The sequence below is a fragment of the Rhagoletis zephyria genome, unplaced genomic scaffold (assembly GCF_001687245.7).
Source record: "Rhagoletis zephyria isolate East Lansing unplaced genomic scaffold, Rhagoletis_zephyria_1.1 Rzeph_scaffold_01543, whole genome shotgun sequence".
NCBI classification, from domain to species: Eukaryota; Metazoa; Arthropoda; class Insecta; order Diptera; family Tephritidae; genus Rhagoletis; species Rhagoletis zephyria.
In genome coordinates, this window is record NW_016158627.1 from 6,996 (window position 1) to 22,919 (window position 15,924).

At 37.9% G+C, this 15,924-nt stretch overlaps 1 protein-coding gene across 1 annotated transcript; it reads left to right on the forward strand.

Annotated features, from left to right (window-relative positions):
• The first annotated feature begins 265 nt into the window (after window positions 1-265).
• Window positions 266-4,803, forward strand: LOC108364367 (uncharacterized). The gene is made up of 3 exons (XM_017618036.1): window positions 266-673; window positions 732-854; window positions 1,945-4,803. Exons 1-3 carry the CDS (start codon window positions 299-301, stop codon window positions 4,801-4,803), a joined length of 3,357 nt encoding a protein of 1,118 aa, XP_017473525.1. The 5' UTR covers window positions 266-298.
• Window positions 4,804-15,924: the final 11,121 nt, after the last annotated feature.

A 15,924-nucleotide genomic window follows, 5' to 3' on the forward strand; every position in this document is an offset into this window, starting at 1 on the left:
TGGCAATGTGTGAAAGGAAGCTTTCAATTCAACGATCAGTCGCAGTTCCTTTTTACAAATCAAAGTGAAAGTCATGTGTAAAATTTAATTTTGATTTTGAAATTTAAACATTTCGGAAATGCATTCAATAAAATTCCTATAAATTTTATACAAAATTTAATTGTTATTTTTTTTCTTTGTTGTGCTCTCAAACACTCAAAGCTTAAATCATTCAAAAACTTCCGCTTGTACTCGCGCATAGACATAAGTTCACGCAAGTCGGCGGTGCACAAATTCGCGATCGTCCGTCCCTTCAGTAATGTTTGCCAACAACGAAATTAATCATGTGCGCCCCATTTTGTATTACGACGACATCAATCCACATTCGCGTGCTGTGTTAATGATCTTGAATATGTTAAACGTCGATGTAGAGTTGAGAGCAGTCGAAATGATCAAAGGCGAACACTTGAAGCCGGCATACGCGAAAATCAATCCAGCCGGCACCGTCCCCACCATGGTGCACAAGGAGCTCATCGTCACCGACAATGCAATATTCGCTTATGTGTGTGAAAATCACGGCAATGACAAGGCAAAACAGCTAATTGCGTTTAATTGCTACAAACGGCATTGCCGTATCTTGTCCCGGCTATTCTTTGAGAGTCAAGTGCTGCATCGCATCCATGGACAATTGATGGTAAGGTGATGATGTTGCGACGTGTCAAAGAGGTATTTATTGGTTGTATATATTGCAGACTGATTTAGTGCGTAAAACTATTTATGAAACAGATGTTGATTATCATCAGAAGAAAGTGGAGAACGCGTATGATGTGATGGAGTCCTATTTGAAAGATGGTGAATATATGGCAGGCTCTGTGGTGAGTTTACTGTACTGTTGAAGACTCAAGATGATAATCACGGATAGGTTATAGGAAACAAGGAAACTATAAATCTAAAATTAAGAGTAATTTTTAGAAGTCAAATATAAATCCAAAGGGGAGAGACTTAAAGCTTAAATAGATTAACTCTGACTTAATCCGGATCAACTGCAGTTAATTCCCGAGTTGATCCGGATCAACGCTGTGGTCTGTTTATGCTTTTACAGCTTTACGCCACCTTCGAACGACAAATGGATTTTATGAAAAACTCGTTCATGGCAGGAATGCACTCAGAGGTTTGTCATTGCCTGACTTTTTCTAATTTAGATGTTGCTCGGGCCAGGTCCCGAATACAAGTCAAACGGGGTGGTGGTTCGCATCTCTAAACACTTAGCCACAAGGGCCCATACTAGATGCTGCGGCTGTTATTTCTATGGATGAATGCTTCAATGCTTCTATACTCAAGTTTTTCTATGACCTTTAAAAGGTATTTAAGAGTAGAATGTCACCTCTTGCAGCGGGAGGGTCTGAAAACTATTAATCCCATTATATTTCTTGCCATAGCTGGGTGAAAATATAGCTGCCTTTATGATATCTTGTATTCAGTGTTGTGATCCTCAATAGAAGAAGACGCTTCCCCTAAAAAGGGTAACTATTAGATTTGTCCAAGTTAAGTTTTTGATATAATCCTAGATACAATAAATTTGTATAGAAGGCTCACAGCAAACAAAATACCTTCAAAGCCTTAACATCTTTCAGGCACGGAGTCTATCACTTCGAGGAATCCTCTAAATTAAAACTTCTTTGATAAGACCATAATCAGCTTTGTATCTGTGGTGCAGTCGACTCTCATTCATTAGCGTGTGAAAATCTGCTCAGAAAATTTCACAGAACGATCGTTGTGTGCTGTACAGATCTTTATCTACTACACCTGGGAATGCTTGATACCTTTATCCAGCTAAGACCACTAATTGCGAGGAAGATAGTATCCTAACCTCTAAGTTCCTAAGTAGTTTAAGCGAATTTAAATGTAAAAACATACTGGCACATTCATTCCTATTCCACTAACATTGCTCTACCCCTTTTCCAGTTGACTGCAGCTGATATTTCATTTGCCGCTTGCCTCGGTGCGTTGGATATGATGTTTCCCATCGAGGCAGATCGCAAGAGGTGGGAAAAGCTGAATGATTGGTTCAGGTGCATGCGTTCACTGCCTGTGCATAAAATCAATACCAATGGAATTGAGAAGCAACGTCGAGTCGTCGAATATTTTGCTAAGTTTCGATTCGCAGGAGACGTAAGACTTTACACGACGGGCGTGCGTGATTCACTTGTGCCGCAATTCACTGAAACGCAGGCACGTTGTAGCATTGGCGTGCAAACGAACACGGCACAACAAACCGATTTCTCTGATCAATTTTCCGCTGACGACGTTTTACAACGAAATCGAATGGTGGAAAATAGTGCAAAAGATTTGGAAGTTGAAATATTCCCGCAAACAGCAGTTATTGATTTATTAAAAGAAATTCCAGCGTTAGAACTGACAGCCCTAAGCTCAGAAAAAGATGACACACAGAGCGCACCAAAACAATCGCCTGCTACGCTTAATAATCCGCATCCGCCAGAAGACCGCTTAGTCCCAGAACCTGTGATCATTCCTGCAGCGCAAACTGAGACGAGTACTATCGCAGAAAGAAGCTTTGGCGGCGAACAGAAAGAAAAACCACCAGTGCCACCAAGGCGGAAACGAAATAGAACGATTGTTATGACAGCGTTAGATGTCAATGGAAAGAACTCAGATAATGAACCCATTGAGGATCCGAGAGGAGGTACTAAAGAGAAACCTATAACGGCCACATTAGAAAACCAGAAGAACAAGGACACACTAGAAAGTAAAAATAATAACTTGAGCCGTTTGAACGGCGGCGTGGAGCCTATCGTTCCACCAGAACCGCCTGTCAGTGCTTGTCCCTTAACAGCAGTTAACAAGACCTCGGAAACAATCAAAGAAGCCGGAAAGAATTCGTTGCCGATACCAGCTAAACCGCCAACTACAAGAGACGAGAAAATGAAAACCAGCAGCGAACCCAAGCCGAATGCCAACGACAAAAATAAGGCCACTAAAATACCGATACTGCCGCCAGGCTCTCCAATCAACGGACAGCAAGTGGCTTTGCAGTATACGCGCGGTTCATATGCGTCTGCTGCACCATCGCTCGTCGCGCCACCACCGACCCCGAATAATTCATCGCAAGATGTACAAAACGACTTTGAGTTCCCGCCACCACCATCTGAGGTTTCGCTACAAAATTCACGCGCATGCTGCAAAGCGGTCCGAGCAACAAAATTGATCGTATCTAATAAAGTAAACGCAGAATCTATACGGAAGACTGTTGTAAAAAAAGCAAGTGGCTTTGCACGAACAGACAATTCAAAGGTCTTAACTGATTCCGTGACAAAGACTGCTGCCAAAAAGTCAACCGATGTAAAGCCCATAGCCGACAGAAACAGCGCCGTTACCGATAACAAAAAGTTTAAACTTGTAAAGAAAACGAGACTCATTGCCAGCGGTACGAAATCGCCTAGTTCTCATATCTCGATTGCATCATTGGGAAACAATAAGGCTGGAAAGGTGCAGAAACCTTCGAAAGAAACAAACACCGCGCCAAAATTGATTAGAGCAGCAACGGGTAGACCTGTTACAAAAAGTCAGGACAGGAAAATTCAAAAACTAGGAAAAGGCGGTGATGTTAAAGTGGTTAAAAGTTCGGGTGCCACTGTGAATGGCTGCAAAAGTGTAAAAGGAGGTTCGCTTAACTCTACTGGCACAGTGAGAATAAATACCAAGCCAACAGAAAAAAAGCGAAGAGTTGAGGGAGGTGGCCATTGGCGATCCAAGGAAAAAGCACCATCAGTAGATATGCACTCCAAAATTTTGGACACTGTCTTAAAAGAGCCTAAAACTGTCGAGGTGAAACCTGCAGGTCTTGTTCAAAAATTGGAAGCGAATTCCACGCCACCAAACACAACGACAGCTGAAGGAAAAGCGGCTTCCCAAATCACTACTAAAGCCGTTAAAAAACAGTTGAAGCCAGCAAGCCAAGCACTCAGCTCAAAAAATAAAGTAAACGTCTACCCTGCAAAGATAACAGGAGACAATAAAACTAAAACAACAAAAATCCTCAATACTAGGCCATTGGTAGTTGGTGTAACCGCTTCCAATAAAAGTCAGCCAAACGTGGATACAGTAAAGCGGGCAGTGATAAAAATTAAAAAGAAAAGAGGAAAAGTTCCAAGTGTAGCGCAGTCTCTACCACTTGAAACACCTTGTGCTTCGATAAAAGAACTGAAGTGCGTTGTTGGACAAAATAGAATACAACAAAATGCGAGCTCGGCAACACTAACGCCCGACTACAGCACACCAGAAACCACTACCGGAAAAACATCGCAGGCTCTAGCAGTTTCTGCAGCTAACCGCATAGTGCAATCGCCAAACGAAGCCGGACATATTTTGCCAACTAATCCATTTCCGCTTGCGGGCAAGAGGGAAGAAGTGACTTTCTCAGCTCTGAAAGAGGTACCAGCGAAAGTGGGACTGGTTGCTAAGACAATGCAGACACTTGCTGCTGCAACACCAAATTTTCGACCACCGGCCATAAACATATTGAAAGTACTGTCCCCAAAGCCTTATCCACTTTCCCCACCACTACTGCCATTTCATCACAAGTTACCACCACCACCGCTGCCAAACTTGTCACCAAACGACGGAATGCCACAGGCAGGTACCGTAGCAAAGGCGCTGCAGTTTTTAAGCGCAGTAACCTCTGAAGCAAATCCGCTTTGCGGTGCCGTTAAACCATTCAGAAAAGCTGCCTTGAAGATTAAAAGCATGGAACAGCCAGCATCAGCGGTGGTGAACAATGGTGTCGAGGAAGCGGTTGATGCATGACCACTGGCTGAAATACTGACGGCGACTGTACGATATATGAACAAGAGCAAGGTAGAGCATACGAATGAAGTAACAACGACAAATCAAACTGAGCAATCGTTTGCAAAATTAAAAAAATTTTATCAGATAAAACGGTAGGAAATATGGCGCCAGCGGCTGAGGAGAAGGCAGTAGCAACAAATCTTAATCAAATGGCAGATATATGTAGCTGTGATGGATTGTCAGATTACATCGTCGTTAGCGTTGAATGAGGTTAACAACACGGCAGATGGAGTTTTGGTAAATATAAAAGAGGATGAAGTATTGAACACAGCTGCAGAAGCTGAACTCGAAGTAACAGCTCAAACAACATGTGATATCGAGTCACAACTAAATAGTGCTTCTTTGCAGCTGCCCAAGTCGTTGAATCGCCCACGAAAGCTGATCCCATCGAAGCCCCCCTGGAGGCACCAAAGGAAGACCCAAACACATTGAAGCGAAAAATTCTTCAAAACCATCGGCCGTTTGCACCAACACCGCCAATCAGACCGAAATATACGTATTTATAAATACAACGCCCCCACTGCCGTCACTTCCGACAACAACAAATGAAACGTTGATATCGAAAAAGACGGAAGAACAGCGCACTGGTGGTGAGACAGTGATGCAAGCACGTGGGTTAAGTCCACGCATGCGCGAGGAACGCCCAAAATTAAATTTCAAAAGTTAAAAAAAAATATTTAGAGAGAAGAGAGGTATCGCACAGTGCAGGTTTTTAATTTCATCAAATTTCAAATCACCGTATTCCGATAAAAAAGTTCTTAATTAAAACAAAAAAAACTTTATCGCACATCTACAGGCTAAGATCTTAAATTTTTGGAAATATAGATTGATATTGATCTGTTGATAATTTATCTAACTTGTTGAATAATTTGAATGTAACATTTTAAACACTTGGCAACCCTCTTCAAACACTCCAAATGTTCAAAATAAATATTTCTTAACATTCATACGTTTGTCTCCCGTATTTTTATATTTCACTTAATCATTGTGTTACATAGTTAAATAAGTTCAACCTTTCAAACAGGTGGCAGCCCTCTTGAAAAGTAATTTAACCTTGTTAACTCTCGTTCGTCTGACATTGCCATATATGTTTTTAAAACTGATTTATTAAGTTGAATTTGATTTTTTAAACATGTGGCTATCCCGCTAAATATAGTTCAGAAATAAACATTTTTCAAAAATTCCTTCGATTGAAATGCATACTTTAATAATTCATTTGACTTACTAAATAATTTGAACTCAACCTTTTAAACAGGTGGCAACCCATTTTGTTATTTCATATAACTTGTGTACATACATACATATATGTTAACTAAATTCGTCCAATCTCTCACAATCGCTTTCCACAGACTACTTTTATGTTAGAAACACTCGCAGCACAGAATAAAATTAAGCTTTTTTTTTTTGTGATTGCAGACAGCTAAAACATGGGTTACCTAGAATTTATTTATATGTGCGTCAGCTTAAATTTTAATACCGAAATTTTACAACTTTGTTCACAACTAGGCAATAATCATAAAAAAGATGTTTATTGCAACGCCGACGCTTATCGTAGATATGCAGGACAAGTTCAGCCTCAACTCATGTCGAACGAAATTTACATTTATGACTTGCCAAACCCGCAAATCATATCGAGTTTCACTCAATAATTGCAAACCCTCTTTGACAGCTGCACGTTTTCAATAATACTCTAACGCATTAACGGTTGGCTAAAATCAGCGAGTGTCCTTTACTGACAAGGGACAGGCACAAATAGGTAATAGGCGCATATACTAAATACATATGTATATGTACATTAGACCGCACCAGAAAAAAATTCTAACGCATTTTTGCAAGGCAATTCGGAAAACAAAATTTTTTTATTCGTTGATTTCAATTACGCCGTTCTAGTACTACTCCACCAGGTTTCAGTTCTTATCACCCTAACATACGACCCTAATGTCAGTAAATTAGAGTTCACCAATAATCATTAAACTTTTGCTAAGGAAGTATGCACATACATATTTCGACGATTCCAATAGATTTATTAAAAAAAAAAAAATTATATTGAAGGAGTCAACGAAATATGTAAAAACGCAACCCCTAGTTCGGCCAAAATGTAATATTTTTTCGAAATTACCTTGCAAAATACTTAAGACTGGGCCGTGTTGGCCGAATGGTTTTTTTTTGTTTGCTTGTAAGGTGGTGCGGTCTAATGTACATCTGCCTACATATGTACATGCATGTGAAAGTGAACTTACTAGTAAAACAAACGAGTGGGACAAACGCATAATAAAAGATAACAATACGCAAATATGTACTTATGTATGTATGTATGTATGTCTAAGCAGACTACAACGAGCACAACAGGACTAACGCAATTTCGGTTTGAATTGCATTCAGATAAGGATGGGAGTGAAATTCAGATGTTGGCTCAATCATTAATACGAAACCGGATGCCAGTGTGAACAGTTCGAGCGAATGTGAACCGAAATCGTAAAAGTAGGCAACTTTTTGACAGATGACTCTGGGGAATACACTTACGTGTGTAGGTATATGTATGTATATACACACCGCGTCTCACAATTGTAAGCGCACCTTATTTTGAAAAGTTTTAACAATTTATAGTTTTTTTTATATAATTGTAGTTATTTTTTTTTTATAAATATGTAAAACATTCAACAAATTTTTCGTAAAAATTTCGTGATTTTTGATTATTTTTTGGGTGTGTTATTTTGTAGCAGTTAAAAAATTTGTGTACAATTAACTAGGACTTACCGTTGATTTCTGGTAAAATTATTTGTTAAAGGTGCTCATAATTTCCTTCCATATAAAAAAATCGGCGAACATACGGAAGAAAATGACTGACACCATCATAAAAAAAGAAGCCAAAAATCAACGGTATGCGCTAGCTACTTCAAAATTGCCCTTTGTTAATTAAAACTAAATGGGTTAAAAATTGTTTTTTTCCGAAAATTTCCTAACAAGATTTTGTCATTTTAAATTTTAACAGGTTGATAAATTTACAATTTTTTGGTGCAAACGCGCATAAGATTTCTAATAAAAAAGCTTGCAATTTTTCTGAAAGTCTGTTGAATTTTTTTGAATATTCCACAAAATTCGAAACTACACACATTTACACATTTTTTTTTAAAGAATAAACTGTATTTAAATAAAATAAAAAAATCAATTGTTAAGTTTGGTCAATATGTGGTGCGCTTATAATTATGACACCGGGTGTATATACGAGTATATACATATGAGTAAACCTACAAATATTGTCATCGTGAATGGTATGAGCTAGGATTAACAGAGGACAAGTGTCATTAGCAGTAAAACAAAAGAGGAATACTGTAAATGTTATGCGAGCAGCGGAGAGCAAACAAAGGCCTAGCCACATCAACAAAAAAAGTGGATGTGCAAACAATCCGACAGGCAATAATACCTTGTCAAAATAGAGAGTAGGGTACAAAAAACCCACACCTGACATACATACATAAATAAGTGTGAAGGATAAAAAGTGTAAGCAATTTCCGTTTAGAGGCTAACTTCTCTACTCGTAAAAGTAGGAGCATGGTTGGAGAGCAAGCAAGAGCTTGGTTTGTATTTCATTTGCATACATATAGTACATACATGTGTACATACATACAATATTGTGCGATATGAATTTCCTCGGTAGCATAAAAATGCCAAAGCAAGCTAAGAAATAACGTGGGATCATAAAAATTTTTTAAGAAGCCTCTAAAAGAATGTCTATTCATTAAAATTTGTAGTAAAAAATATATGAACATATATGTATCTACATGTGTACATTAGGGTGCCTCACCAAAACAAATTACGGTCTTCATCGCAATTATAAATCTTATTATATTTGAGAACCTCCGCCAAAATTTTTTGAAGAAATATTTAGATATACGTGAGCTGCATCGTTTTGAACACAATTTTATGCAGATGAAAATTCAACTCTTATATCATCTGAAGTGATAATTGGAAAAAATATTTTTAAAAACCAGTTTTTTTTTTATAAAAAATCGATTTTTGGCGCTACTTTCATATCGGTTCAACTCATGTAAATCTAAATATTTTTTCGAAATATTTTAGCGGAAGTCTTGAAATACATATAATTGATTTCATAACTCCAATGGTAAGCCCGTACCGATTTTTTATTGCATGGAGTGTGATGCACCCTAGTAATAAATACGTATGTAAATACTTTTGAAATATTATTTTTTCAAACTTAAAGCTCCCATTTGTTACTGAAGTTGCTCCACGCCACAACAGCTCATTTAAGTCAATTAAGTATTACACAAAAAGTGGTGAATTCAATCAGCACAAAGTCCTAAAGTTAAAATAAACAAAAAGTCATTTGGCCACTTTGTATTCTTTGCTCTTTGGTGACAATGTTGATATTTTCGATTTGTTTGTTGCCTTTAATTACATTGAGGTACATTAGCATATTTGTTAGGTGGGCTTGTCAATTACCTTGTTTATGCAGGACGAAAGGCCTGGGAAATGATTCGTTTGTTATTTACCTGCTTCAATGTATGTATGTATATATGAATATAAACAAATTAACGGTATTAATATTCCTAAATTGGTACCATAATGCCATGGCATTAAAATTAAATTTCCTAGTGGTTGACTTCGCGATACTTCTAATTTGTGTACTCTTTTGGTGGGTGACAATATAAACACACAGACGCTTTAACGTACCTACATCAATACATACATAAGTAAATATTGTAAGTAACGAACAAGTTAAAGTACAAACAACATCAGCGGAAGTTTACAAAGCTATTGTGACCCAACTAGTAGAAAAGGTTACAGATTTGTACTCAATTAAAGGTTTTTGAGGTAGTTTTCAAAAAATATGTATCCTGCGATTGATATAGAAGATATCAGTCAAACCCCTTAAAACACTTGGTCACTTAGCTACATAAATGTATTTGAAATATGAAACCCGGTATGCTGGAACTGTGGCGAATGAAGATGCCTTACGATGTGCTATTGGATGCTATTGGATCATTTGGCAGCTTCACATCAGTCGGCCCAAATAGTTAATGACCCTGAAAAATATTTTCACTGCATCACCAACACTTGCTTATGTACGACTAAGTATATATTCGTACCACAATTATGACGGTTAGTTGTTAACTGCCTCTTCCCTAGGGCATGTAAGGACCAAATGCCTGCAGAGAATGACTGAGTTGGGCATTCGTAGGGAGGCGATTTCATCACATCCTCGGCTTGCCAGAATTAGTAAAGACATATAACTAAGTAGGAATTCGCCTTGACATTTTCGTAGACATTGGGGGTGTTTTTGATAATGCCGCTTTCGATGGCTTATGCAACTTAGGTCTAAGCCCACATCTCCACAGGATAAAGTTTATATATTGATATAGATATGTATATTTGAGAATATAATTTTCCAATGGAGACCGCTCATTGCTCTTCAAGACCCAATATATATCACAGTTTATTTCTTGCCATCTATTGCCGGCAATGAACTATTTGGATTGTCGTATTTTTATTTGAAGGAAGGCATGTTGGTGGTAACATCGTAGGTATTTTGGTATTAAATAAAAGTGGGGAATTATTTATGATGGCGTTTCAGGAAAATATTTAACAAGTTTTTTTGGGGTTTAAAAATTTCTAAGCACTAAAATAGGGAGAATGTTGTCTGGTGGCGTCATGTTGACCGCTACGCGGCAAAAAATTTTAGCCTGTTGAGATGTGTGGCAAGGCATGGAGTAGATGCTATAAATTGGATTCGTTTAATACTGGCACAGCGGGTCACTGGAGTTCAGATGAAGGGCAATATGTCACATGCAAAGTTATTAAAGGCTGCGCTCAGCACTTTGAACAGTGGTGCGAACGCGAAATTTACTATTTAAAAAGGTCCACAGCCTGCAATTATAATTAATCAATAAGTTTTTTTTTGTGATTGGAAACAATTAAATTCTTAAGAGGTTTAAGGCGCTCCTTTTTAAATCATTTTATTTGTTTATATAAAATTCTTTCTGTTAACAAGTTTTACGTAATAAAAACTAGTTACAAAAAATATTGTTTTTTACTGGCGGTTCCATGCATTTTCTCCCACATTATTATACTTATACTTATACAATTTGAGATTGTCCTTTGTGATACCACAATTCTGAATGACACCCTATACTTTCACGATAAAACGCCCCCAGCCGATTATGCATTTACGAATTCGGCTAATCTCAATGCCCTAGAGCTCCTTGGGGATATTTAGGATGTGAGAGCTAAAGTACTTCAGCCTCTCAAACGCAGTGTAGTGTTGAGGTGATTCCACGTCGTCATCTACCCGGCGACATACAGGGTCCGGTAGTATGTTCAGCTTTACTACTTGAATACCGATTGGGCAGTGACCCGTTAAAACCCCCACCAGAAGTGGGAGCTGTGGCTTTGTGAGTGTGAGAAGTTGACATGAGGCCCATCTATCCAGCTCCTCTTTATCCGGCGATAGCGTTTCACGAGAACCTTCCCTGGCCAATTTCGACACGACCGAAAGAGAGAGCAGACATTCCTTAACCAAGTAAGAGCGCACCTCCAACGAACTCAAGGCCCTGATAGCCGCTTGGCTATCACAATGTACGCTCACTTCCCTGACTGTTATAGCACTCCGGAGCAGTGAATCCACCGCCTCCTTGATAGCAGCTACTTCCGCCTGGAATACACTGCAGAAGTCCGGGAGCCTGAACTTTGTGCTGATGTTAAGCTCTCGAAAAAAGATCCCACCACCAACTCCGACATCCAGTTTGATTCCATCTGTAGAGAAGTTGACCGCACCCCCTCCAGAAGTTCCGCCCGGCCCATATCTCCCTTGAGGGAAATTGGGTAGAGAAGAAACTCCTTGGAGCCATTTCTGTGGCGCCCCTAGAACTCCAGAGTGTCGACTCCTTAAGTCGTTCAACCAATTTTATATTTTCTAATATATAAGAGCAGTTCTGTCTTACTGGGATTGACGGCGAGTCCACTTTTGGCAGTCCAGTTAGTAACTATGTAAAGATACCGTTGAGTCAGTTCATACAGCGTGGTCAGGTATTTACCTTTAACAATGAGTGCAACATCGTCCGCATAGGCAATTACCCGACAGCTGTGTTTTTTCAGCTCCTCTAGTAGATCGTTCATTACGATGACCCTGATCAATAGAGAGAACACCTCCCTGCGGGGTGCCCCTATTCTCCGTGCGATGCAAGCAAGCGCTGGCCCAAATGGCCATGACAATTCTGTTACGCAGCAAGTTTTCGATGAGCCGAATGAGACTGACATCATCTCTAAGCTTATTCAGCGACTTAATTACTGCGTCGGGCAGGACACTATTAAAAGCCCCCTCGATACCGAGGAAGGCTGGCAAAGTCCTTGTGAGTGAAGGACTTCCTCTATCCACCTCACAATTGCATGTAGTTGTTTCTACCAACCTTCCTTTACAATAACGGTATACAGAGCCGTAATCGAAATAAAGTTTACATGTCTCGGCGTTTTTTGTGTAATTTTTGCATTTCTACAGTGTTATTAAAAAAGCAATAAAAACTGCACATTTTTTAATGCTCGGCCGAACCGCTGCTCCGATTTATGGTGGATGCCTTGATGTTGTCGGAGGAGGGGCCAACAGTTTTACTCCGCCGCCGAATTGAAAATGATATAAATGAGAAGCTTTTTTCATGGCAGAAACTGCCTGCCGTGGTCACCGTTATTAAAAAACTACTTTTTTTGGATGCCGCTTGGAGCAGAAATCGAACCCTGACCTACGGACCCTATAACCACTCCTACACGGCTGAGCGAATTATTTACTCTACCTACAAAATATTTCGAGAAAATATATGAAGAATAAATACCTCCAAAAATCCCATATTTTACCTTTTAAGCTTAAATTAATTCAGGTGAGTTTTTAAAAAAATAATTTTATAAACAAAAAACTCGATTTTTGGAGTCCAGCTCATGGGAGTCTTAATATTTTTCCGAGGTACTTTAGAAATTTCTTTTTTAAATATGTTTTCTTACTAACAAATAGATGCGAACAAGTTTATCTCCATCAACAACACGCCACTTCCCCAAAATGAGATGCAAATCTGCTTTCGCTATTTCCCCTTCGTTTGCTGGTAAAAGATATCAAAAGGTAGTAGTTCGCAACAGTTTTTACAAATCATTTAATACCAGCACATTCTTTTAATACGAACTTAATCCCATAATACTCCGATTTCATTAAATGCTACAACTTTGTATACGAAATGAAAACAATTTTCCATTTTGCTGATTCTAAGATTAGTTAAAAAAGCACTTCAAGCACATAGATTTGATTCTCAAGCCAGTGGAATGAATTTCAATCATTTGAAATAATTTTCAGTTTATTAGTCTGCGCTAACTGCTTCAAACTTTAAGTTTTCTGCTTTGAGAATAACAAACATCGAGAATAGTAAACATTTTTTTAAATATATCCCAGTGGTAAATTAATTTATTTCCACATTAGAACATAACTAGTCCACTTAGGGTTGCCAGATTGGATTTTTCACCCTGAGATCCAGGGGTATCCGTTCGAATCTCAGGGCTCAGGGTTTGCCACAAAATTATCGGGGTTTGGGAAAAGTTCTCAGATGTGTTTGCTTAGTCACTTGTGGACTTTAGCCCAGGAAACTCCTGCTTCATCGAATGTTTTCACATCGGCTGTGGCCTTCCAGGGTTGAGTTAAAGTTTTGTTAAGAAATTTTAATAAAACCAACAAAAGTGAAGATTAATAATTATATTTTTCAATTCAGTACGGAAAAAGGTTTTCATTAAGCCTTAAAAAACCCCATTTATTGCATTTTTTTTTTTTTCAAATTACCTATATCAGAGATATTTGACTAAGATTTCGCTAGAATTTAGACTATATATTAATGATCGTTCACTTGCTTTTAGCCAGACTATCAATCAATTTATTGGCCTACATTATTTCTGAGATAATTTTTTTTATAAAACATAAATAAGAACCATTTAATTTTAATAAACAGAGTTTGGGCGAATATCACTTGCTGTTGGTGCATTGCCACGTGTTAGTGGCCTTCGAAATATTGTGCGAGTAAGTTGCAGTCCGATGACAAGCACTTGCTACTCTGTGCTACTCGAGTACTACGTGCAACAACCAACGTATTCTCCAATGCAATTCAATTGAATTGAGACGGCAAATTGTTATTGCAAATATGTATCTACGTTTGTGCAAGTTTCGAAAGCAAGTGTACGCAGCTGACGAAGTGTAATCTGTGCGCTGCAGCAATGATGCAGGATTCGCTGCGCAAACTTTTTGTTAAATAAATAAATTTGACTGAGTGGTGAGCACGAATGCTGCCAAATCTCGCTTTTCCGCTGGCCGGAATTGTTTGAGCATGAAAGACCCCACTTAAAAATGTTTCAGCTGCGCTTAAGTCAACTTTGACATTTTACTAAAGATTCAGCTGCGAAATTGTACGAAGTTGTGCGCTTTTGCTGGTCTGGTGTTGGTTGGTGGTGGTGTTGCAATGTCACGTTAGTCTATATGTAAGTAAGTACTAGCTCTGTGAGGTCCAAGCAAAAGATGCAAAATAGAAGGACAACACAGAAATGTGCTGTGTTCGTTGATATTCGATACAATAGCAGCAAAAAAAAAAAAAAAGACTAAAAATAGATTGTAGCTATTGAAAAAGTAAACGCAGATTTTAACGATTAAAATCGTATTTGTGAATAAACACCACTCTAGCTCTGCTATGCAAATTTATAAAAAATAAAGAACACTTTTACTGCTTTATGAATCGAAAATTTGTATGAAAACTTCAATTTATAAAGCTCTTTAAACCTATTTTATTTTTTACAAATAAGGCCATTCATTTTTCTTTTAATTTATGTCACTGTTTAGGTTGCCAAAAATCTGGCAGAGGTTTAATGAGATGTGCTTGAAATGTGTTTTGTTTGAAAATGCAAAGAGTGGGAGAGAGCGCGACGATTGTTGGGTTTGACATTGTTGCTGTAAATGACAAAATTAAACTGCGGGCAGTTGTAAAGTGTTGGCACAGCATTAAGTACGCGCCGCAATGGATTCTGTCCAATTAACTTTTGCAGCGCTGGTTTGAATTGCATTGAAAGTGATACGCTTTTGTTTTCCCTACTTCTCTTAGTTCGAATTAACAAGGTAGTACTTCACAAAATGCGGCAATACATACGAGTGGACTTCAAAGCAAATGATTCACATTATTTAGATTTGTGTTTAAATTTCAGTTGTTTAAAAATAATTTTAAATTTTTTCAGTTATTGTTGCTTTACCACAATAAGTTTTTCATTAAAAACGGCCTCGAGCTCAATAAAAATTGTTGAATATAATTTAAAAAAGTAAATAAAAAAGTAAGGAAATTTCAAGAATTTCAAATTTGAGGACCTTCGGAACTTTGCGATTTTTTCTAAAGGATTTTCTGACACTTAGTGGGGTTTCCACAGCTTATTGTTGGTTTTCTGTAGGATCATTCAGGATTTAGATTTGATAGATTTTTGAGACTTATCTAAATAATAAGGTTTTGCTTAAATATTTCTGAACTAAATTTTCATGTGATGGCAATATTGACAAATTTTTTAACTCAGACGATTTGTTTTTATTTTTATTTTTTTTTTTAATATTTTCAGTGAAATTGAGCGTATTTTTCCAATCAAAAAAGCACAGATTAACTGGGCTAAAATGTTGTAGACTGACTAAAGATGGCAGCCACGTTGGTATAGATACATATGTACACATACGTATGGGTAGTGTTGCCAACTCTAGGTCATCACACAGTGAAAATTTCAAAACTTTTCTCTTCCTTTTGCAGTGCAGCAATGCAACCAATTCTTCATACTTTTCAGTTATCCAATTAAGCTTGCCTTAACTTGCCAAAATATGTTTTCGTGGCTGAAATACGAGTAGCATACGAATTTCTCGCTTCTGGCAATTTTCAGTGATCAAAGTATAAGTACTCCTCAAGTGTTGTTCGATTATTAGCTGTTTGATTTTTTACCAGTAAAAAGTTTTGCCTTACATATCCGTCTTTAGTAAAGGGTGATTTTTTAAGAGCTTGATAACTTTTTTTTTAAAAAAAA

Excerpts from the sequence above, each read along its gene's own strand:
- LOC108364367 (XM_017618036.1), top strand. The coding sequence starts at position 299 with ATGTTTGCCAACAACGAAATTAATCATGTGCGCCCCATTTTGTATTAC. Across the intron at positions 674-731 it reads GCATCCATGGACAATTGATG|ACTGATTTAGTGCGTAAAAC; the intron begins GTAAGGTGATGA and ends TATATATTGCAG. Across the intron at positions 855-1,944 it reads AATATATGGCAGGCTCTGTG|TTGACTGCAGCTGATATTTC; the intron begins GTGAGTTTACTG and ends CCCCTTTTCCAG.